The sequence below is a fragment of the Marmota flaviventris genome, chromosome 5 (genome assembly GCF_047511675.1).
Source record: "Marmota flaviventris isolate mMarFla1 chromosome 5, mMarFla1.hap1, whole genome shotgun sequence".
In the NCBI taxonomy this organism is placed as follows: domain Eukaryota; kingdom Metazoa; phylum Chordata; class Mammalia; order Rodentia; family Sciuridae; genus Marmota; species Marmota flaviventris.
Genome location: NC_092502.1, coordinates 72,072,653 through 72,097,800, shown reverse-complemented (window position 1 = coordinate 72,097,800; position 25,148 = coordinate 72,072,653). Strand labels below are relative to the sequence as shown.

Here is a 25,148-nt window from a genome sequence, read left to right as displayed (position 1 = left end):
ATTATGTGGTGCTGAGGATCGAACCCAGTGCCTCATACATATTAGGCGAGCACCCTACTACTGAGCCACAACCCCAGCCCCTTGTTTTTTTGTTTTTTTTTTGGATAATAGCCATTGTGATGAATTGAGGCTGTTTGTCTCATTGTGGTTTTTATTTGTAATTCCTTAATGATGAGTGAGCATCTTTTCATGTAATTATTGGCCATTTGTATATACATTTGGAGAAATTTCTATTTAGCACCCCCCACCCCTGCCCCTCATAGTGGGGATTGAACACAGGGGCATTCTATCCCTGAGTTATATCCTCAGCCCTTTTTAATTTGAGGCAAGGTCTGTCTAAATTGCTGATGCCTAGTATTTGCCCAGCCTAGAACTTGAGATCTTCCTGCCTCAGTCTCATGATTAGCTGGGATTACAGGTGTGTGCCACCATGTCTGGTTAAACCATCCATTTTTAAGTTAAAAAACTGTTTTTTGAAGTGCTAGGAACCGAGGGTCTTAGGCATATCAAGAGTTCTTAATGTATTCTGGACAGTAGTGCTTTATCAAATATATATGATTTGCAAATCAAGTATCTTCTCCCAAACTGATGTGTTGCCTTTTCATTCTGTTGATGGTGTCCTTTGTTGCACAAGTTTTTATTTATTTACTTTTATTTATTTATTTCTTTTTTTGATGGTGGTACTGGGAGTGGAACCAGGGGTACTCTACCACTGAGTTATACCCACAGCACTTTTAATTTATGTATTTTAAAATATTGGGACAGGGGGCTGGAGTTGTGGCTCAGTGGTAGAGCACTTGCCTGGCATGTGTGAAGCCCTGGATTTGATCTTCAGCACCGAATATAAATTAAAAAAAAAAATAAAAGATCCATTTACAGCTAAAAAATATTTAAAAAAATATTGGGACAAGATCTCACTAAGTTGGTGAAGCTGGCCTTGAATTTGAGTTTGAGATCTTTTTACCTCAGCCTTGAGAATAGCTGGGATTATAGGCATGTTGTGCCATGACTCTTGGCAATAGTTTTTTATTTTTTTGGTACCAGGGATTGAATCCAGGGACTCTTAACCATTACTAAGTTGCTTAGGGCCTTGCTAAGTTGCCCTCGAGCCCTGCTAAGTTGCTGAGGCTGGCTTTGAACTCATGATCTTCCTGCCTCAGCCTCCCAAGATGCTGGGATTACAGGTGTGTGCCACTGCATCTGGCTAATAATAGTTTTTAGTTTTATTTACTTATGGTGCTGGGGATCAGACTCAGGGCTTCATGTATGCTAGGCAAGCATACTACCACTGAGCTACATGCCCAGCCCAATAGTTTTTACTTCATTTATTTATTTATTTACTTATTAATTTTTGGTACCGGGGATTGAACTCAGGGGCATTCGACTATTGAGCCATATTCCCAGCCCTATTTTGTATTTTATGTAGAGACAGGGTCTCACTGAGTTGCTTAGAGCCTCGCTTTTGCGGAGGCTGGCTTTGAACTCGAGATCCTCCTGCGTCAGCCTCCTGAGCTGCTGGGATTACAGGCGTGCGCCACTGTTCCCGGCTACCCAAAAGTTTTTATTTTTGATTCAGTACAATTTTTGTTGTTGTTACTGTTGTATTTTTGATGTTATATCTAAGAAAACATTGTCAAATTTAGTGTCATGGAATTTTTTCCTATAGCTTCTTCTACCTTAGCTAAACTGTGGATACCTTGAAAGTAGATATTATATTACTATTCCATCCACTTTTCCTCCTACACAGTAAGCACATGGTGAACAAGGAAATACATTTTAAAATGCATTCTTAGGTTATGGTAAACAGTAGATTTATGGGTTGAGGTGTTTTTTATTGCTAATTTGTTATCAATTATGTGTCTATTTGATGAATTATGATTCATCATAATGATTATGACATGCTCTTAGGAGTTTTCAGTCTTATGAGTTGCAGCCCCGGAGTTTGAATGTGGTCATTTGTTTAATGAATAAGTTGATTTATAAAGGATATTTACTTAACTTATTATTATTTTTTTTAAGAGGGGGGGGAGAGAGAGAGAGAATTTTTTAAAATATTTTATTTTTTAGTTTTCGGCATACACAACATCTTTGTTTGTTTGTGGTGCTGAGGATCGAACCCGGGCCGCACGCATGCCAGACGGGCATGCTACTGCTTGAGCCACATCCCCAGCTCTACTTAACTTATAATATTATAAAATTATGTTCTATTATGGAGTGCTGAACAGGGCAAGTTCTTTTTTCTTCTTTTGGTACTAGGGCTTGAATGCAGGGTGCCCTACTATTGAGCTATAGCCCCAGTTCTTTTTTCTTTCTTTCTTTTCTTTTTCTTTTTTAAAATTTTCCCTATTCCCCAGCACAAAAAGCTTAACTCCAGTCCTTTGTAATCTTTGAGACAGGGTCTCACAAGTTACTTAGGGTCTCACTAAGTTGCCCATACTGGCCTCAAATTTGAGATCCTCCTGTGGGGAAAAAAGGTACATTCACACATTGCTGGTGGGACTGCAAATTGGTGCAACCTCTATGGAAAGCAGTATGGAGATTCCTCAGAAAACTTGAAATGGAACCACCAGTTGACCCAGTCATCCCACTCGTAGATACCCAAAGGACTTACAATCAGCATACTATAGTGATGGCAGACACATCAATATTTATAGCAGGTCAGTTCACAATAGTTAAACTATGAAACCAACCTAGGTGCCCTTCAACAGATGAATGGATAAAGAAACTGTGATACATACATATATACACAATGGAATATTACTCAGCCTTAAAGAAGAATGAAATTATGGTATTTTGCCAGTAAGTGCATGGAACTGGAGAATATCATGCTAAGCAAAATAACCAATCCCAAAGAACTAAAGGTTAAATGTTGGCCAGGAGTTGTAATCCAGCAGCTCAGGAGGCCAAGGCAGGAGGATCGCAAGTTCAAAGCCAGACTCAGCAATTTAGCGAGGCTCTAAGCAACTCAGCGAGACCCTGTCTGTAAATAAACTACAAAAAAGAGCTGGAGATGTTGTTCAGTGGTTAAGTACCCCTGGGTTCAATCCCCTCTACAAAAAAAAAAAAAAACAAAAAAAAGACCAAATGTTTTCTCTGCTATGCGGATGCTAATTCACAATAAGGGGATGAGGAAGAATAGAGGTATTTTGGACTAGATAGAGGGGAGGGGAGGGGGTATTGGAGTAGGAATAATAGGAGTAATAGTAAAATGAATTGGACATTATTATCCTATGTATATATTTGATTACATGACCTGTGGACCTGAAAATGTGTCCTACTGTCATGTATAACTAATTAGAAGAAATAAAAAGTATATTTAAAGAGCTGAGATCCTCTTGCTTCACTTTTTGAATCTAATTTACTGTCCAATCCTTTCTCCAGAAGTTTCATGCCTTTTCTAATAGACTGAGGAATTCCAAAGTAGGTATATCAGATTATGTCAATACACTTTTTATTTAGGTGGGGTGACATTTCCTGGTGCTTCCTACTCTGTCATCTTCCCAGAGTGTCCTCCCATAATTTCCTTCCTTTTTAAGGCTGAGTAATACTGCATCTATATGCCACATTTTGTTTATCTATTCATCTTTTGATGGACATGTGGGTTGTTTCCAAGATATGTTACTTTTACAGCTTTTAAAATTTTGCTAGATTCCCCTCAAAAAGTGCACTTTATTTGCACCTGTGGTATTATCAAGTTATTTTCCATTGTTGAATGAAGCTAAAAGTAGGCTTTTTTTTTTTTTTTTTAAATTTCTGGGGATGGAACACAGGGCCTCAACATGTGCTAGGTGAGTGCTCTGTTAAATCCCCAACACAGCTAAAAGGGAGGGTTTTGATGGAGATCATACTCCTTAGATCGACATAGAAATGTCCCTCAGGCTGGGTAGGTTCATAGTAAATTTTGGGAGAGCTGTGTGCTTGTGGTGGTATAATCCAGAGAGTGTTTGGCACTGAATTTCTGTCCAGTAGTGCTCCTTGTCAAGGATGATTATGGGTCCACCTTATCATCTGTAGCACTTCTAAAGCCTCTTCAGAGGTTGATGCTGACTTGGCTTTTTTGCAGCATAGATTCTGAGTGAATAATATTTTGAACACTTAAATTGTGTGGTTTAGTTGTATGCATATGCTGTTAGAAGTAAATAAGTTTACTTTTCTATATCTGGATTGTGGAGGTGATAATTCAAATGTTTTTAGAATAGTATAGCAAAGAGTGAGATATATATATATTTTATTTTTCTTGCAACTGGGTCTTACTATTTTGCCCAGGCTGATCTGGAATTTGTGGGCTCAAGCGATCCTCTTGCATTGGCGTGGCTACTGTGCCTGGCTCCAAAGAATGAATTCGACAGCGTATAAAAAGTGAAAAAAATGAACAGATAAAAAATTTCCTTTATGTGTTTTTTGAGGCAAGTTTGACTTTTTTTTTTAGGTGGGGGGTGGTATCCTGGGGATTGAGCCCAGGGGCACTTAACCACTGAGCTACATCCCTAACACTTAAAAAAAATTTTTTTTTTTAGTTGTTGATGGACCTTTATTTTATTTCCTTATTTATATGTGGTGCTAGGAATCGAACCCAGTGCTTCATGCTCTACAGCTGAGCTACAACTCCAGCCCCTCCCTAACACTTTAATTTTTTTTTTCTTTTTGAGACAGTGTCTTACTAAATTGCTGAGGCTGGCCTTGAACTTGTGATCCTTTTGCCTCTGCCTCCTGAGCTTCTGAATAGGTATGCACCCCTATGTGAAGATGAAATAGTGAGATAGCAGGGCACCATGGCACATGCCTGTATTCCTAGCAACTTGGGAGGCTGAAGCAGGAGGATTGCAAGTTCAAGGCTAGCCTGGATAACTAAGAGGGACCCTGAGACAAAACAAAAACAAAACTAGGGGAATACTCAGTGATAGAGCAATACTGGATAAATTCCCCAGTACTAGTTTAAAAAAAAAAAAAGGTAGTAAAAAATATGAACTTAATTATCTGTTCTGTTTTTCTATCCCTTAAGTGATTTTCCCCTTAATCATTTTTTTCCCATAAGTGATCATGAAGCCACAAGCTTTGAAGCCTTAAAAAATTGTTGGTTATACTGCAAAATGTCAAAGGATTTGTCTTAACACCTTTCTCTTCTTTCTTCCTCCTTTTTTTTTTTTTTGTATTTGTTTTTAGCACCTTGTTTTAAGGAAAAAGTTAAGTGCATTAAGCATCTGGGAGAGTCTCACAGGGCAGCGGTCTGTGAAACTTGCCCAGGTGCCAGTGAGCTTGCTTCCAGGTCTTGAAAGCGTTTGTTGGGTTGCTCAGCCCCATATTGTGGACCTGAACCAAACAGTGTAGGGAATTGGACAGTTTAGCTCCATTTGCTCTGCCTCATGTTATTTGCTCATCTGGTGGCATCACTATACTGAAGTATCCATTATTGAAAGTTTTAAGAGTTCAAAAATAACCATGCTTCAAAATAAAACGGTAACATTACCCTTTCTTAGCTTCTAAATATTTATATTTTCTTATTTAGTTTTTTAATAACTGCCATACTTTTTTTCATGTACAAGTATGCCTCAACTCCATTTCTAATGGAGCTTGAAATTAGCATGTGTTTCTATTTATTTATTGATGAACTGTCATCTATCAACTCCACTTTTTGATTGTGCCTTTCATTACCTGCAAGTTTGGAGTAGTGCATATACTGTAAATATAGTTCAAAGGGCACCTTTGGATTTTGTTCTAAATATTTGTAACAAAGATTTGATCATTTGGAACCTGAACTGTATGTGTAGTGTGATGTGATTATTAAAATGTCATCTTTTCCAAGTTGTTATTTTATTGAAAGAAGGACTGGAATTATTTGTGAAGTTATTCAGTTTTCATTTTGAGGAGTTTTTGAATAAAAGCTTTCAAGGACTTACAAAAGAGAAATTTATCTTTTGTGTTAAAATTTTGTAATGAATAATGGGGTATGGTGGCAATTCTAGCTACTCCAAAGGCTGAGGCAGTAGGATTGTAAGCCCATCCTAGGCAACTCTGCAAGATCCTGTTTGAAAATAAATAAAAAGGCTGGGGATGTAGCTGGTAGAACACTGGGGTTCAATCTCAGTTTAAAAACAAAAAATTGTAATAAGTAATCTAATCCAATTCAATTCTTAGTGTTAATTATTTAGTCTTAATCCATAATTTTAATTTAAAGGCTAATTCTTTCTTAGACTGCCTACTTTTGACTGTTCCATTTCATTATATTGAGTTGTGGATTTTCCTCATTTTCTTTTTCATTATTAAATAGTGTCAAAAAAGTGGGTCATCAATTGTCTTGAAAATGTCTTATTGCTATGGTTAATATTATTTTGTTAGTATTTGACATTCTGAATTGAAGCTGTGAGTTGGAAGCCTGGTTAATATTGGGTTACATAATCTAGTGATTTATTAACCAAGTTAGACTACAGATTGTTTTTTAAACTGAAAGTGCTGTTATAACTCAGAAAACGCATTTAGTGTGTTGCATTTTAAGTGACATGAAGAATAGGAGCCTTTGCCCTCCAATCCATGCCTTCTTTCCAAGCAAAGATTCATCGTTACTATTCATTCACAGTGTGTTGAATATTTTATTATATTAAATATTTCATTATTAATTCAGACTCTTAATCATAGTTTATGAACTATGATACTGTCGCAAATAAGCCATAGGCTTAAAGGGAGAGGTAAGAATCAGTGTTTTTGGCATTTTCTCTTTCTGGGGATTTCTAAATTGGCAAAGTTTTCCTATAATTACCTGTTATTTTCTTACATCCTTGGACCTGGAGTCATCTTGTTCTCAGAAAAGCTTTGGACTGACTTTGAAATGCATCTTTAGAAACCTGTCATTTTGCAGAGAAGTGGCAAAGTGAAATGTGAGCTTGATCCCTTGGGAGAGGGAGGAAAAAAAAAGATCAAAGGAGATGAAAGATGGCAACCCTAGATAGAAATTTAAGCTTTTTTGGGTTAAGATCAGTGGAAGCTATGATGTTTTCCAGGTAGCTTTATTGAGTCATAGTCTAAGGCAGTATTTAGTTTGCTGTATCTCAGTGACATTGGGAGGGGTTTGCTTATATACAGTACATTTATTAAAAGACTGCCTTGCAGGGGCTGCGGTTGTGGCTCAAAGTAGAGCACTTGCCTAGCATGTGTGAGGCACTGGGTTCATTTCTCAGCACTGCATATAAATTAATGAATACATTAAGATCCGTCCACATCTTTTTTTTTTTTTAGTTGTAGATGGACACAATACAGGGTGAGTGATGTATATTCTGAGTTACAAGGCAGGAGGAGGAGGAAAAGTAGGAAACGATCCCTGGAGTTTCTTCCAAGGGACCTGATTTGGTGGAGCTGTGGTCAGCGCCACAAGAAGAATAGGCTGGGATAGGAATGGGAGGGTGCTTGGGTTAGTGGCTGTAAAATTTGAAGCAAGCTCTGCAGTTGTGTATGGAGAGATCCTATAGACTTGGGAAATGCAGCTCTAGTGGTGAAGGTGCCATCTGGTGATTTTCTACTTGTCTTTGGTGACTGGAACAGATGGGTTTTTGTTTCTATTATAGATTGGATTTGGAGTGTTCCTTAGGGACTGAGTCCCACCTTGATTCTATTGGGAGGTGGGGCTCAGTGGATGTTATTTAATTTGTCGGGCGTGTACCCTCAAGGGAATTTGTGGGAACCTGGTCTATTTCACTTTTTCTTACTTTTTGGACATTAGGTGGCCATATGTACTGCCATGGGTCCAGAGCAATGGGGCAAACCAATTATGGACTAAAATTTGTAAATCTAAGGCCAAAATAAATCTTTTCACTTTATAATTTGATTATCTCAGGTATTTGTTACAGTGACAAAAAGCTTTCTAACAGCTCCTCTCCTCCTACCCCCACCCTTATTTTTTTCTTTCTTTCTTTCCCTGGGGGTTGAACTTAGGGGCACTAGACCACTGAGCCACACCCCCACCCCTATTTTGTATTTTATTTAGAGACAGGATCTCACTGAGTTGCTTGTACCTCACTCTTGCTGAGGCTGGCTTTAACTTGGATCCTTCTGCCCCAGCCTCCTGAGCTGTTGGGATTACAGGTGTGTGCCATTGTGCCTGGCTCTTTCTTTTTTTTCTTTCTTTTTAGAGGTGAGAATATAATGGGTTGAGGATATTTTTATATTAGGAAGGATGAAGTCCAAACCTTTAATGCCTTCTTAATTTCTTAGTTTATCTTTCAGTCTTAATGGCTATTTTTTCACTACCTGTCCTAATTTTCACTCATACAGTGGTTTCTGGAAAGTGCCAGTGTTCTTGGTGTCATTGTCCTTCACAACCTGAAACAACTGCCCTCTGTGGAATAATGTCAGATCTCAGTAAGGCCTCCCAACTAATTGGGAACTCCATTGTTTGTGCTAGCCATTTGTGCTAGCGGAGTTGTGCACTAGTAGAGAATTCTACATTTTTGTTATTTTGTAACTATATTCCTATCTAGACTGTGAGCATTTTTCTGCCAACTTTTTTTTTGGGGGGGGGGGACAGGGTGTAAAAATCTTCAAACCTAACAGAAAAGTTGAAAGAGTAAGTACAAAGAGCACTCGATTTACCAATTCACCTAGATTTATCAATTGTTAACACATTTCAGTTTTGCAGGGAATAATAACTCCAGACCAGACCTCATGGAACTTCACTCTTAAGTTATTGTCACTCTTGGGAGGAAAGAGTAAGGATGTGGCCATGATACCACTATCACATGCAAGAACTTGATATAACATTATGTAATGCTTTTTTTTTTTTTTTTAAGGTGGGAGACAATACTGGGGATTAAATCCAAGGGCTCATGTATGCTAGGCAAATGCTCTACCACTGAAGTACATGTCCAGCCTTTTTCTGATTTTGAGATAGTGGCTCCCTAAGTTGCCCAGGCTGACCTTGAACTTGTGATCCTCTTGCTTCAGCCTCCTGAGTAACCGGGATTATTGGCATGCACCCTGTCTCTAAAACCTTTTTTTTTTGTGTGTGTGTGTGTGTGTGTATGTGTATAGTACTGGGGTTTGAGCCCAGGCCTCTTCCAGCCTGTAAAACCTTTTAAAGAATGGTCTGAGGATTAATGTTACTTCTCCCTGGAAGGCGGAAGCTTAGACCTTCTGAATAAGAGTATGTCTTTTGACAAGATCTTCAGAAGTTTGTAGTTCATATTCATATTCAGATTGCTCCAGTTGTCCTAATGATGTATTGTATATGTGTATAAAATATATCACTGTGTATATTTTTTTTGGGATCAGGAATCAGTAAGACATTACGTAATGCATTCAGTTGTCATCCTTTTAGTTTTGATTTCCAGTCCTTTTTTTTTTTTTTGCCCTTCTTTCTCCTTGGCATTGACATTTTTGAAGGGTTTAGACAAGTTTTGTAGATGCTTCACGGTTTGGATTTGTCTGATGATCTTTCATTCTTAGGGCTTTGCAGTGGGTTGTCAGGTTGTTCCCTGGTGGTGATACTAAATTTAAACACTTGATTAAATGACATCTGCTAGATTTCTCTTTTGTAACTATACCTGTTTCCTTTTGGTCTTAATAATTAATTGCTATGATATCTGCTTGGGATTTCTAATTAGTCTTTCTGTCCCTGGCACCTTGCAGAATCCCAGAACATGGCACTTGGTCATTAATGAATGAATGACAAAATGGGTCATCAAAGGTATATACTACAAGTTTTAGAGATAATTATTGTGTTTTCTCACCCAGTTTGCATTACTACCTGACTTTATGGTCAAGTCTAGACATCTTTTTGCCTGTCTCTATAAGAAAAATACATTTTTCTTCTTTCTGTGAACTTCTCAGCTATGTGAAGAGTTTAAGTCTCATTGTTCTACAACAAAAACTTCTTTTCCCTGTTATCTTTCTTTTCTCTCCCGCTGCCAGTCCAGATTCTTTTTTTCATATTCTTTGTATTTCAGACTAGAGTCGTCTAGTCCCTTATGGAAACAGGGACTTTCTGTGCATCCATAATCAATTGTCTGTTATGAGAGCTTAATTCAGCTTTCTGTTAAACACTCTTCCATTATTGATAGTCTCAACTATAATGAGATAGACACTAAATAAATGAATATAAAATATATATTTGCCCCATACTTGTGAAAAAAACCTTTTGTTCCCCTTTGGGACTGCAGGTTGAACATAGGGGTGCTTTACCACTGAGTTGTATTCCCAGCCCTTTTTTGTTTTTTGAGATAGGGTCTCTCTCTTTTTTTTTTTTTTAATTGGTTGTTCAAAACATTACAAAGCTCTTGACATATCATATTTCATATATTAGATTCAAGTGGGTTATGAATTCCCATTTTTACCCCAAATACAGATTGCAGAATCACATCGGTTACACATCCACATTTTTACATAATGCCATATTAGTGACTGTTTTATTCTGCTACCTTTCCTATCCTCAACTATCCCCCCTCCCCTCCCCTCCCATCTTCTCTCTCTATCCCATCTACTGTAATTCATTTCTCTCCTTGTTTATTTTCCCATTCCCCTCACAACCTCTTATATGTAATTTTGTATAACAATGAGGGTCTCCTTCCATTTCCATGCAATTTCCCTTCTCTCTCCCTTTCCCTCCCACCTCATGTCTCTGTTTAATGTTAATCTTTTCCTCCTGCTCTTTCTCCCTGCTCTGTTCTTAGTTGCTCTCATTATATCAAAGAAGACATTTGGCATTTGTTTTTTAGGGATTGGCTAGCTTCACTTAGCATAATCTGCTCTAGTGCCATCCATTTCCCTGCAAATTCCATGATTTTGTCCTTTTTTAGTGCTGCGTAATACTCCATGGTATATACATGCCACATTTTTTTTATCCATTCATCTATTGAAGGGCATCTGGGTTGGTTCCACAGTCTAGCTATTGTGAATTGTGCTGCTATGAACATTGATGTGGCAGTATCCCTGTAGTATGCTCTTTTAAGGTCTTCAGGGAATAGTCCGAGAAGGGCAATAGCTGGGTCAAATGGTGGTTCCATTCCCAGCTTTCCTAGGAATCTCCATACTGCTTTCCAAATTGGCTGCACCAATTTGCAGTCCCACCAGCAATGTACAAGTGTACCCTTTTCCCCACATCCTCGCCAGCACTTGTTGTTGTTTGACTTCAGAATGGCTGCCAATCTTACTGGAGTGAGATGGTATCTTAGGGTGGTTTTGATTTGCATTTCTCTGACTGCTAGAGATGGTGAGCATTTTTTCATGTACTTGTTGATTGACTGTATGTCCTCCTCTGAGAAGTGTCTGTTCAGGTCCTTGGCCCATTTGTTGATTGGGTTATTTGTTAACTTATTGTCTAATTTTTTGAGTTCTTTGTATACTCTGGATATTAGGGCTCTATCTGAAGTGTGAGGAGTAAAAATTTGTTCCCATGAGATAGGGTCTCACTAAGTTGCTTAGGGTCTCTCTAAGTTGCTGAGGCTGGCCTTGAACTTGCCATTGTTGCTGCTTAAGTGTCATGATGTCCGGGGTCCTTTTTTTTGTTTTGTTCACTCCTATTGAGGATAATATCTGTGAAGAAGAAGCGCTCAAATATTTGCTGAATGAATGGTTAAGTGAACACTATTTTTTCAGGTTTACCTTTTGTCCTTCACTAAGTGCTTTTTTTTCGGGGGTGGTGGTGGTGGTGGTGCTTAACCACTGAGCCACAGCCTGTTTTGTATTTTATTTAGAGACAGGATCTCACTGAGTTACTTAGGGCCTCACTAAGTTGCTGAGGCTGGCTTTGAACTCATGATTCTCCTGCCTCAGCCTCCCAAGTTGCTGCAATTACAGGTGTGTTTACAGGTGGCTTCACTAAGTGCTTTTGTAGTCAAGCTTCCTTTTATTTCCTCATTGCCTTTTGTGCCCTCAAGAATATAAGAGAGGGGCTGGGATTGTGGCTCAGCTGTAGAGCACTCGCTTATCATGTGTGAGGCCCTGGGTTCCATCCTCAGCACTACATAAAAATAAATAAATAAAATAAAGATAAAAAAAAGTAAAAAAGAAAAAAGAATATAAGAGAGAGAGGGCTGGGATTGTGGCTCAGTGGTAGAGCACTTACCTAGTACATATGAGGCACTGGGTTCAATTCTCAATACCAAATTAAAAAAAAAAAAGGGCTGGGGGCTGGGGATGTGGCTCAAGTGGTGGCGTGCTCGCCTGGCGTGCATGAGGCGCTGGCTTCGATCCTCAGCACCACATGGAAACGAAAAATGGGGATATTGTGTCCACCTAAAACTGGAGGATAAATATTAAAAAAAAGAAAAAAAAAGGGCCGGGGTTGTGGCTCAGTGCCTAGCATACGTGATGCACTGGGTTTGATTCTCAGCACCACATACAATTAAATAAAAATAAAGGTCCATCAACAACTAAAAAAAAATTAAAATAAAAAAATAAAGTTATTATAAAAAATATAAGAGAACAAAATAAAGAGTGATTTTTAAGTGTTTTACTATTATTATTCTTTAAAGATCTAGTCAAGTATCCTTTTTTCCATAGGTTTGTGTATTTGGTTTTGTTTTGATTTTTGGTACTGGGGATTGAACACAGGGTGTTTTATCTTGACACAGCGTCTCAGTAAGTTGCTTAGGGCCTCACTAAGTTGCTAAGGCTGGCCTTCTACCTTGCAATCCTCCTGTACCAGTCTCTGGGGTCCTTGGGATTATAGGTGTGCCCCATCATGCCTGCCAAGTCTTGTGTATTTGGAAGGAGAGCAACAACTTCTACTGTGTGACATTTGAATGCCTGTTATATAATATATGTTATGGCTTGATTACATACAAATGATAGATTGCTCGTTTGATTCAGTTACTCTGCAGTAGGTGTGATTGTATTTGGCCTTCATGGTTGACGAAGTCTTAAGAATATTTTTTGGATGGTGATATTGTAATTGTGATTAGAAATAGAGACCATAATTATGGGAAAAAAGTGTTCTCTTTGTTTATGTGGACCATCTGCATTTTTATATCAATTATTTTCTTATCCCTCCCCTCAGTTCCAGCTGGTTTGTAGTTTAGAAGAGGAATATGATAGATAGGGGATTGGAGATTTAGTCATAAAGTCAGGACCCCCCCCCCCCCCCCCCTTAATTATAAGGGTTAACCTCTGCCCCCAGTTACCAGGAGATTTGATAGTTGAGGTTTCAATATTAGTGTTAACCCTACTTAGTGAACATGCAACTTGGCATACCTATGACAGCACTAAGTAATCTGCAACACTGTATCTTTTACAGTATGACAGTTAACTTTGCTTTGGGTACTTTTAATTTCTAAATTTCCTGATTTGCATTTAAATGAACTATTCTGACACTTCATTTATTTAACCTTGCTGTTAAAAAAATTGGCATTGAACAGCATTGTAAGTATGGACTAAAGCTTTGGAGTAGATAGATTTTAAGAATGATGTGGCCATTCTGTTGTAAATGAACTTGTAATGTCTTTTGAGAAGGTATGTAGCTCTTTTGCACAAATGAGGCTGTTTGCCAACAATCAGCTTTCTTGTTTCTGATGGAACTATGCCTTTACTTTCTCCTTGTTGTTTCTCCTCTCCCTTTCTATTTTACAGATTGCTAGCCAAAGGACTGCATCTCTGCACCTTTCTGAATTTATAGTGAATGTATATTTTACTTTATAGCCAGAATTGCTATTTTTAAGGTAATGAAGACTGAATAACTACAGTTTAACTTTTTATTTAGTTTCACTAAGCATAATCTCTCATGGAAAAACTTAAAGTTGCTGTCATTAATTAAAGTTGGCTAGCTCCTGTAGGTTTTGTAATAGATCTTGCAAAGGAGTACTCTGTAAGTTAATTGGAAAACTAGAATCTGCCAGAGTTTTAAAAATTATTTGCTCAGCTACTCTAAACAATGCCATTAATTGTGGAAAACCAGAAGATATGACAAAGATTAAAGCAGGAACTATTTCTTGGTAGGCTTGTAAATATTTTCACTTCTGGTTGCGTAAATTCAGTTCAGCTAAAAACTGCTTTACATCAAGTACCTTGCCAGCAATTTAAGGAATATGAAGAAATATACGCATAGTTATTATCCTTAAACTTAAAATATAGATAGAAAGACTACATGCTAAGCCTGAGAAAATTAATTTGGTTTAATAAAACATTTCAAAAGCTATTAAGATATGAAATGTCAGTGCTAGAAGGAATATACAGTTCATCCTCTTATAGATGAGAAAACTAACATCCAGAAAGGTGAAATGGCTTCCCCAAGTAAGTGTCAAAACTGGTACCAATAAGCTTGTGTTGTTGTAGAACACATTCTCTTTATATTTAAGCTCTCTGCTTTTGTTTTTGGAAATCCTTTAAGGATTGGGGTCATCAAAAGCATAACTTGGCTCTGTTGTATAGTTTAAAAATGTTTAGTGTCATTCTTGGCAGGGCTTTTGATTAAAGATGTAGTCTACTTCTATCATGGTTATTGAAAGTCTTGAAAACACACTGAATGAGTTTTTAATTTTTAAGTGTCAGTATATTTCAGGTTTCTCAATGTGAGAGATGGAATACTTTGTTCCAATCCCTTTAGTAGGGGCTTGGTGAATTTTTATGGAGGAAGAGGAAGACCTTCTCAGAGACATTAGTTAAGAGGATGTGGAGTTCTGAACTAGAAGAGACTTTGGGGGAGAATCTTATTCAGAGATCGCAGAGTGGTGACCAACAGGGCAATCATAGTACCCAAACATGTTTGTCACAGTGGTAAAATTTTGGCAGCCAGGTGCAGTGGTGCACGCCTGTTATTCCAGCAGCTGGGGAGGCCAAGGCAGGAGGATCTCGAGGTCAAAACCAGCCTCAGCAAAAGTGAGGTGCTAAGCAACTCATTGAGACCTTGTCTCTAAATAAAATACAGAATAGGGTTGGGGATGTGACTTAATGGTTGAGTGCTCCTGAATTCAATCCACATTACTAAAAAAAAAATTTTTTTTGGTGTGTGGGGGGGAATTGTTGCCGACATGAACATTAGGAGATTTCATGTAAATATCTACATTTCTGGCTTCTCAGAAAACCAGATGATCTGGTAATCCTGGATCTTCCAGATAACAAAATTGCTTAGAGTGGATGGGCAACAAGGCACAGACTTACTGATTTGGCAGGCTTGGCCTCTCTCAGTGTCACCCATTCCCCTCAAAATACACTCAACTGGAGAGGCCAGGTGTCATTTGCAGTTTATTATTGTGTCTATATTCTGCATGCCCCCCGCCCCCATATATATATATGGGTGCATTGTAGTTCTACATAATAGATTCGTTGTTATATATTCATGCATGTACACAATATGACAATATAATTTGGCTACTATCACTCACCAGTGCTTCTCCCCTCTCTCACCTCTTCCCACCCCCTGGTCCCTTTCCTCCTCTATTCTACTGATCTCCCTTTGATTTTTCATGAGATCAGTTCCCCACTTTTTAAGTTAAGAAGTCAATGGGGCTGGGGGTATATCTCAGTAGTAGAACATGTGCCTGTCATGTGCAAGGTCTTGGGTTCAATCCCAAGCACACCTCTATCCCTAATATTTTGTATCCTAAAGTATCAAAATTAGGAGAACAGAAGACCCAGAAGTCTTTTATTTCAGAAAACATAGGAGAGTGTATTTCTTTGGGAAAGTGAATTGTGGTATGTTGTTCTTGCTTAATTAAATTCAAATGTAACCTAAATGTTCACTTGGAGCTAGCTTTACTTATTGCTACCTCTTGGCTCCCTCCCTCTACAATCCTGAAATGTTCACTCTCTTATTTGTGTTGAAGTAGTTTCTGATATGCTTAGAAATGCAGGATCCATGAGGCAAATAATTTCTTCTGAAATGTCTTATCTGTGACATTTGATGACATTTATTGAGCTGCCTGTAGCCCTTTAGCAATCTAGAGCATTCCATTTCCTAAGGTTTACTGACATGGGTTGATCAGTTTAGTGGACAAATAACCTTTAAAGAACAAAGTATAGGCCTGACATAATATGAGTATAGAGGACAAATTTGCCCACATCAGTGAAATAAATTCTCTGGAAACTGACATTTTGTGTTACGAGATTAGACAAACACATCTAGATTGGCACTTCCATTTCTGTGGTTCTATGATTCTGATTCCTTTTTTCCTTCCCGTTCTCTCCCACCCTGCCTTCCTGTTTTCTCCCAGTACTGGTGAAAGGAAAGTGAGGAACCTGGAGATGGGTGAGCCAGAAATGAAAGACAGAGACCAGGCAGAGATACACATGAGAGTTTATTTGTCAGAGCTGACAAATAAAGACCATCTTTCCATAGATGGAGAGAGGCAATACAGGCTTGGGTTCCATGACTTTTTTGGGGGCAGGCTCTGGGATAAGAGCTGGGCGGGTCCTAAAGCAAGCGATTAAGGGTGGGGTTGGTATGAGGGAGTAGTGAGCCTTTCTCAGAAAGGGCCTTGGGTGGGGAAATCGGTAAATTTTTCTTAAAATGGTGGCTTAAGTGCCATCCAGATGTTAAACAAGGACCTTACAACTGGGAATCCAACTCAGGGCCTTGCAGATACTAGGCAAGTAATCTACCATTAAGCTACATCTCCAGCTTTCCCCACTCTCCCCTCTTTTTTTTTTTTCCTCTTTTTAAAATTTTGAGACAGCAATTTTTCAAATTGCTGAGGCTGGCCTTAGATTTGCAGTCCTGTCTCAGTTTTTCAAGTCCTGGGATTACAGGTGTGTACTACCATGCACTGTTTCAGATTATTTGGAAATCACTTTTCTATATTCAGTAGTTTGAATTTTGAATATTTTCCGTAAACTTCTGCAATGTCTCCCCTGTTTTATAAATTAGAAAATTTGGATATACAAAGAAGTAAAAGAAAAATTCTATGAACATACACCCAAATGTCTTTTACCTAGATTCAGCAGGTATAGCTATATATGATCCATCCATCCATCCCTCCCTTCCTTCCTTTTTTTTTTTTTTTGAGATGGGGTCTTGCTATGTTGCCCAGACCAATCTTGAACACTTCTGGCTCAAGAGGTTCTCCCAGCTTAACCTCACAGTGTAGTATGTGCCTGTAGACCTCAAGTACATGGGGTCTACAGGCACATACTACACTGTGCTTGGCCTTATATTTCTTCATCTGTATTTAAGTATTCATTTTTACTTTTATTGAATAATATTGCAGACATTTTGAAATTTCACTTATAAATATTTCAGAATGCATTTCTTAAAAATAGTCATTTTTCTGTTTAGCCAGAATTCCATTATTATGCCTAGAAATCTTATAATTCTATAATATAAAAAAAAATCTAATAAAACTTAGATTTACCAGTTCCTACAAATATTATAGAGTTGTTTCAATTCAGGGTTTAATCAAGGTTTATGTATTGCTTTAGATTCATTTATCTCTTGAGTCTAGTAGTCTAGAATAGGCTTTTCACTGTAAGGTCATCTGGACAGCCATCTTAAGTGATAGCTGCCATTTTAAGAAAAATTTTGCTTTCCTGCCCAAGGACCTCACTGAGAAAGTCTCATCACTCCCTCATAATCCAACATTTCACCACCTGCATTCCCAGCATTCTTTCCCGCCCAAGGGCACTACACAACTCCCTCATACCAACCCTACCCTTAACCGCTTGTGTTAGGACCAACCCAGCTCTAATCCTTGAGCCTCCCCCATAAAAGTCTCAAACCCCAAGCCTGTGTTGCCTCTCTCCATCTATGGAGAGATGGCCTTTGTCAACTCTAACAAATAAACTCTCATGTATATATCTACCTGATCTCTGCCTTTCATTTCTTGCTCGCCTATCTCCTGGCTTTCCCTTCACTTATCCCTTCCCTTATGTTGACATTTTGAAGGTGTATGATTCGTGTGAAATGCACTCTTTTAGATTTGTCGACTTTCTTGTGGTGTTGCTTAACATGCTTCTGTATCCCCTGTACTTCCTATAAACTTAAAATTCATATTAAGCTTTCTTAATCTAGAGTTGATCAATTTTTTCAATTGGGACTAAAAAAAATTTGTTTTTGTTTTCAGTTTCTTCTAACAGGAATTTAGCATTTCCTTCTATTTTATTTTTTTAATTTGTTATAATTAACCTTCCACTATTAACGTAGGCAACAAACTAGAGTTTTCAGCTGTACCAATAATTTTGTCAGGAATATCAGTGCTTTTCATATTTGCAATAACAGTAAGACAGTATCTTGAAAACAATGGGTTCTGCTCGAATTCAGGACCCCCAAAAGACCATCAGAGACCAAGATCAATGTAAGCAGCAAAGAGGTGTTTATTGCGAGCTAGCTCTGTCCTCCACACGCCCCCTGAGCCCAGGGTTTGCAGCAGTTTTATACACTCTTTGGGAAAGGCAGGGACTTAACATACATCATAGCATCTCTTAGCAAATCATCACACACCGCGGGAAAATCATAAAACAACTCTAAAACATGGTTAGCACACATTCACTGGTGGGAACAAGTTGGGTAAGGGTGATTGGTTAGTACAAGAGGGATAGTCATTTGAACTGATTGGTTTAAACCACGAGGGGGTGTCCGTGCTGAACTACATGGTTTCCCAATATGTTATCAACCACCATAAACTACTGGGAGGGCCACCTGGCATCCCAGGTATTTTCCCTGTCTCATGCTGATTGGTGGTTGTTAGGGGGTTGCTATGGGTCCTCACCTGGCCTGACTGAGTCTGGGATAACCGGCTCCTCAGATCTCTCCTGTTATTTGTAGATAAACAACTCATCAGGGTGGGTATGTGCCTGGGAGTGCTCTGTGGGTTCTTTCCAAGGACAAGGGTCACGCCCCCTTCCTTGGACAGGCTTTGCTCTGAGGTAGAGGCTAGTTTCTCAAATGTTCATTTTCTTTATACTTCATAGTAGTTATCAGAGACCTCTTGTCAGATCCTCGTCAAATCTTATTTAATGTGTTAATATAGAAACACATATATTACTGTATCACACATTGTTTGTAAAACAGTTTTTAAGTACATTTCAATATGTTTTCTACCTATCTACCTACCTTCCTTCCTCCCGATCTTTTTTTTTTTAAAACTGGGAATTGAACCAAGAGTACTTAACTACTGAATGGTATCCTTAGCCCTTTTTATTTTTTATTTTGAGATGCTTTTGCCAAGTTGCTTAGGGCCTTGCTAAGTTGCAGAGGCTGGCTTCAAACTTGAAATCTTCCTTCTTCAGCCTCCCAAGTTGCTTCACCTAGCTTAATATGTTTTCCTTTGTAACCTTTTCAGTTATATTACTTGAATTTGAAAGAGTCTGAAAAAGGGTCTGTATTGCACTGTCTAGTAGTAGTCAAGTAGCAAGGGCGACTGAATACTTGAATTGTGGCATGTCTGAGTTGAGATTTGCTCTAAGTATAAAATAGATACCATATTTTGAATATTTACAGCTTAGGTAAAGTATCTCTAATTTGAAAATATTAATTATATCTTAGAATGATAACATTATATATGTTAGGCTAGATATATATTAAAATGTATTTCATCCAATTTTTAAAAAATCTTTTAAAATGTGGCTACTGGAAAATTTAAGTTGATTTGATTTATGGTATTGGGGGGGTTGAATGTGTGTGTGGGGTACTCTCCACTAAGCTATATCTCTAGCCCTTTAAACTTCATTTTTTAAAAGACCTAGTTGTTTAGGCTGGCCTTGAATTTGTGATCTTCCTGCCTCAGCCTTCCAGGTTGCAGGGATTATAGGTGTGCGTGCACCTCAATACCCAGCTGCTTTTTTTCTTTTGAGGATCCATAACCTGTGATCCTAAGGGTATTTATGTACTTGGTTATGTAATGCCAGATTCGTGGGACCCCAGTAGACCTCCAGGAGCCGAATCCGATGCAATCACACAAGAGTTTTTATTGCAAGCTCGAGCCTGGACTCACAGTCGTTCCCGATGCAGTGGTCCCAGGGAGTGAGTCCTGGTCCTTTGTCCAGTGAAATTTTATAGGTTTTGGGGGGATACTCTATGCGTCACAACATCACACAGCAAATCATTCCATACCGCGGGAAAATCAAACAACAAATCTTAACCTTGTTTAGCTCATTCACTGGCAGGAACAAGTTGGGTAGGGGTGATTGGTTAGTACAAGAGGGGATTCCTTTGAATTGATTGGTTTAGGCCACAAGGGGTATACATGCTAAACTACATGGTTTCCCAACATGTTGTTAACCACCATAAACTACTAGGGGTCATCTGGCATTCCAGGTATTTTCTTTGTCTCAAGCTGATTGGTGGTTGCTAGGGGGTTACTATGGGTCCTCACCTAGCCTGAATCAGGGACACCTGGCGCCACAGATCTCTCCTGTTATTTGCAGACAAACAATTCAGCAGGGTGAGTATGTACTTAGGAGTGCTCTGTAGGTTTTTCCCAGGACAAGGGTCACGTCCCCTTCCTTAGGACAGGCCTTGAGGTAGAAGCTGGTGTTATTTATTTATTTTCAAAAATGGAGTCACATCAGTTTCTCAGTTATAAGTAGTTGCACTCATTATTCTTGTTCTTTTTAATTTTTTGATATCTTCCCCAGTCTGGTCTTAAACTCCTGGGCTCAAGCAATCTTTAGCCTCCCAAGTAGTTGGGACTGTGAGCACATGCAGCTGTGCTAGGCTCATTGTTGTTGTTGTTGTTGTTCTTTTCATTGAACATTCCCCCCCACGGTCTTAAAAGCTCTAATGGAAATTTCTACTGAAACTGATCTAGTGACATATGATTGAGTGCATCTTAACCTTCTTCTGGTTTTCAGTGATACTAGTTGTAGGTGCACAAGGCACCAGACTTAGGTATTATGTTTTAATAGAACAAGACAAGGGGCTGGGGATGTGGCTCAAGCGCTTGCCTGGCATGCGTGTGGCCTGGGTTCGATCCTCAGCACCACATACAAACAAAGATGTTGTGTCTGCCGAAAACTTAAAAAAAAAAGAACAAGACAAAATGTTTTCTAGGAATTTATAAAAAAATGAATTGAGGTATACCTATTTAACTAATATTGCAGTATAACTGTTGTGGAGTAAGAAAAATTAGAATCTTTTTTTTTATTTTTCAGTTTTCAGTGGACACAACATCTTTATTTTTATGTGGTGCTGAGGATCGAACCCAGTGCCCCACGCATGCCAGGTGAGTGTGTTACTGCTTGAGCCACATCCCCAGCCCCGAATCTTTTGTATTAGTTTTTTTTTTTTTTAAAGAAGAATTTTTTTTTGTGTGTTAGGGATCGACCTGGGCCTTGTGTTGTGCAGTTAGGCAAGCTTTTTACCACTGAGCTACATTCCCAGCCCAAGGAAAATTAAAAAAAAAAAAAAAAAAAGCTGTTATTCATGTTAGCTTTTCATCTTGCTTCTAAAGGTAGGGTGGAAAACTGGAAATAGAAATGTCTAGGTAACAGAGCAGCCCAAAGGGAAAAGTTCTATGTGTTTGAGAGTACTTGTTTGTACCCTTAATGTTTGTAAACTCGAAATTGTTAAGAGGTTGTAAAAGTTACTGGGTCTCATGTGCATGCTAGTTATAATTATTTTACCTTGTATATATATAGCTTTTCTTATATAAAAGTCTTTAAGTTGGAGAATATTTGTTATAGGTATATTTCACGATTGTTTTTGATATTTGCCTGACTTTGGCCTTTGATTTCTTTCTTAGAAATGACTGCTGTTCACACAGGCAACATAAACTTCAAATGGGACCCCAAAAGTCTAGAGATCAGGACTTTGGCAGTTGAAAGACTATTGGAGCCTCTTGTTACACAGGTAAGAATCTGAAAACACAAATACATAGTTGTAGCATGGTTCTATAGCAGTAGGCTTGAGTAGACCAAGGTTATTTCTTTCAAAGTCTTAATATGATTGGTTGAATTTAGTGTGATAGTTTTTATATGATTTGGCTCATCTAATATTTGAATATTGATACAGAGATTTATTTAATTCGTTGGAACACATTGCTACAATTTTCTTGAGTCATATTGCCAATAGTGGAGGCTGTTGGTATATAGAGCAGATTTTTAGATATTGGCACTTTGCAGAGAACTTCACCCTTCCTTAAAGGGGAAACTCAAGGAAGTTGTGATATGGATCCTTGTTAAGGTTCCTTACTCAGCTTAATGCCCTTTCTTTTCTTTTTTTTTAAAAAAATTTTTTTTTAGTTGTAGATGGACACAATACCTTTATTTTATCCATCTATCTATCTATCTATCTATCTATCTATCTATCTATCTATCTATCTTTATGTGATGCTGAGGATCGAACTCAGTGCCTCACACATGCCAGACGAGTGTACTACCACTGAGCCATAACCCTAACCCCCAGCTTAATGCCCTTTCATTATGTAGGATTAATTAGCAGGTAATTGAATTTGAGGGCATAGTTTTGGGTATTCTGTTACAAATACATGTATCATAATGTGATGGCATTTATCAATTGTCAGTAATTAGCTATGCGCTTTTAGTATTTTGGTATAGTTTACATGTATGTGTGAGAGAATATGAGATATATCAAGTGAGTAGCATTTGACAATCTTTTAAAAAAAATTCTATTCCAACTTATAGATGTAAACTAGTATTTTATATATCTCTATATAGGAGTGTATGGTAAGAGTGGAATATTTACTCTCTGGACCCCATGTACTATAGCCGTCTTTTGTTTGGCAGATTTACACTATAACAAATCATTAATCATTTCATCCTACGGATCATAAGGTATTATACATATTAATACTGATTAGTATTCTGGGACTTAAAGCATCATCACAGTAGGCTTCTATGGGTAGTTACTCTTCTTTTTAATGACCTTTACTAATTAATTGCTAAGATTTGTGAGAATAAACTGAACAAAGACTTCAGAAGCAAATTATCTTAAAAATGTTTTGTAAACATTGATAACAATGACAAAATGTGGCTTTCTGGTGAAATTCATTGTCAACTTATTTATTTATTTATTTGTGATGCTGGGGATTGAACCCAGGGTCTTGTGCATGTTAGGCAAGCAATCTTCGAAATGAGCTATATTCCCAGCCCTCATATTGTTAATCTTTCTAGAACTTCATGGTGACATAGAAGAGAGATATCTTAACTTATTTCTTTTTTCTTTCTTTTTTTGTTTTGCTTACAAACAAAACTTTGTTGAAAAAACACCAAAATTGGAGATCAAACATAATTACATTATCTTGGTAGGGTAACTAGAAATACTGAACTTATAAGGCTTTTGTGAGAAAACACAAATTCAGGAAGTTGTACGTCATTAACAGTTTCTTCTTCTAAATGAACAACCTTCTGTGAGTTTGGCCTTTCCTCTTATAGGCTGGTACAACAGTGTCAAACAACCTACACAAAGAACCGCTGAGCATGGCTGAGAACTGTGGAAATCTTGTTGCAACCTGAACATTTTACATACATAAAATAAGAATTTGGACTTTGAACTAGTCATTTCTTATGTTTTTTTATTTTCCAAGGAAGGATTAAACAGATCTCTAGCCAATCAGCAGAGACAATAATTCAGAAGTTAAAGTTATTTTTAAATAATACCATTTTCATCAATATTCTGTGTTCCCAAGTTCCTAATTTGTAAAGTCAAAATATTTTTTATTGCTGGGTATGGTGGTGTAAGCCTCTGTTTCTAGCGACTTGGGAGGCTAAGGCAGGAGGATCACAAGTTTAAAGCCAGCCTCAGCAACTTAGTGAAGCACTTAGTAACTCAACTGTCTCTAAATAAAACAAAAAAGGGCTGCTGGGGATGTGGCTCAGTGGTTAAGCGCCTCTGGGTTCAATCACTGGTACCTCTACACACACACACACACACACACACACACACACGTTTATATTTATATTTGTATATTATCTTACACATTAAGGAAGCTAAGTTATTTTGAAACCTAAATTTAGTATCATTGCTTTATATCTTAAATATGGTAAGAGTTGTTATTTAATGCTTACTGCAATGTTTCCTTATGAATAATTTACTGATGCTATCTTTTAGGTTGTTAGTCTTTCTTTTGTTTTCATTTTAGATGACTGCAATTTAATTAATTTTTAAAATGAAACCTTTAGGTTACAACCCTGGTAAACACCAACAGTAAGGGACCCTCTAATAAAAAGAGAGGTCGTTCTAAGAAGGCCCACGTTTTGGCTGCATCTGTTGAACAAGCAACTGAGAATTTCTTGGAGAAGGGGGATAAAATTGCAAAGGAGAGTCAGTTTCTCAAGGAGGAGCTTGTGGCTGCTGTAGAAGATGTTCGAAAGCAAGGTAGGTCAATATTTTTTTTTTATATAGAGGCAAGCCTTTATAGAAAATTGGTCGTACTCCCCCCCCCCCCCCCGGAATGCAATCCAGGACCTTGTATATGCTAGGTAATAACCCTGCCACTGGGTTACATCCCCAGGTTCTGCAAAAGCCATCTTTAGAGGAAATTTTTGTGTGGTCAGTAGTCAGTGCTTGCTACTTAGTTATTCAGTAACTTATAATATTTATTTGAGTTGTATAATTAATTGTACAGGCGCATATTTTAATCAGAAGATATGCTTACATTAAAATGTCTTTTTGGAGAGTCTGAATCTACTTCTCTTGGGTGTTTCAAGAATTAGTTAAGTCACAGAAATGTTCTTGCACAATTCTAAAGGGTATAAAAGTGACAGAAGTTTTATGTTTCTTCTTGTGATACCTCTTCTTAATTCATAGTAATGATATTGGATAATGTGAAACATTTAGCTTGATAATATTCATTACTCTGAAAATACCCTAGAAATTTGTCCTGTACTTTCACACTAGTATGTTAAATCATCTATGCATATTTGTACTGGTTTGTGTTTGACATAAATATATCTGGGCATAAAGAAAAATAAAATTATGGCATTTGCTGGCAAATGGATGGAACTGGAAACTATCATGCTAAGTGAAATAGGCCAATTCCAAAAAACCAAAGCTAAATGTTCTCTCTGATATACAGAGGGAAGAATATAAATTCATTGGATTAGACAAAGGGTTAGGGAGATGGCATAGGAAAGACAGAAGAATGAATCGGACGTAACTTTCCTATGTTCATATTGAATACATGACCAGTATAACTCCACATCATGTACAACCACAAGAATGGGAAGTTATATCCCATGTATGTATGTCAGAATACATTCTACTGTCATGTACAACTAAAAAGAACAAGTAAAAAAATTATATTAACTCATTTAAAAAAATATCTTGGCTTACATGA

The 25,148-nt window shown here is 37.8% G+C and overlaps 1 protein-coding gene and 1 pseudogene across 3 annotated transcripts in view; one reads left to right on the top strand and one right to left on the bottom strand.

The window, feature by feature from the left end:
* Ctnna1 (catenin alpha 1) overlaps window positions 1-25,148 on the top strand; it is a 177,355-nt gene that overhangs the window by 5,901 nt on the left and 146,306 nt on the right. The window contains exons 2-4 of one of the 3 annotated variants that reach the window (XM_071612324.1): window positions 21,011-21,074; window positions 21,594-21,700; window positions 23,992-24,187. In XM_071612324.1, the coding sequence (XP_071468425.1) occupies window positions 21,068-21,074; window positions 21,594-21,700; window positions 23,992-24,187 (310 nt within the window). In that variant the 5' untranslated portion in view covers window positions 21,011-21,067. Of the gene's footprint in view, window positions 1-21,003; window positions 21,075-21,593; window positions 21,701-23,991; window positions 24,188-25,148 lie in introns of all 3 variants that reach the window. The other 2 variants (XM_071612322.1, XM_027927472.3) reach the window with 2 other exon arrangements.
* Window positions 23,186-23,340, bottom strand: LOC114086379 (small ribosomal subunit protein eS27-like; annotated as a pseudogene).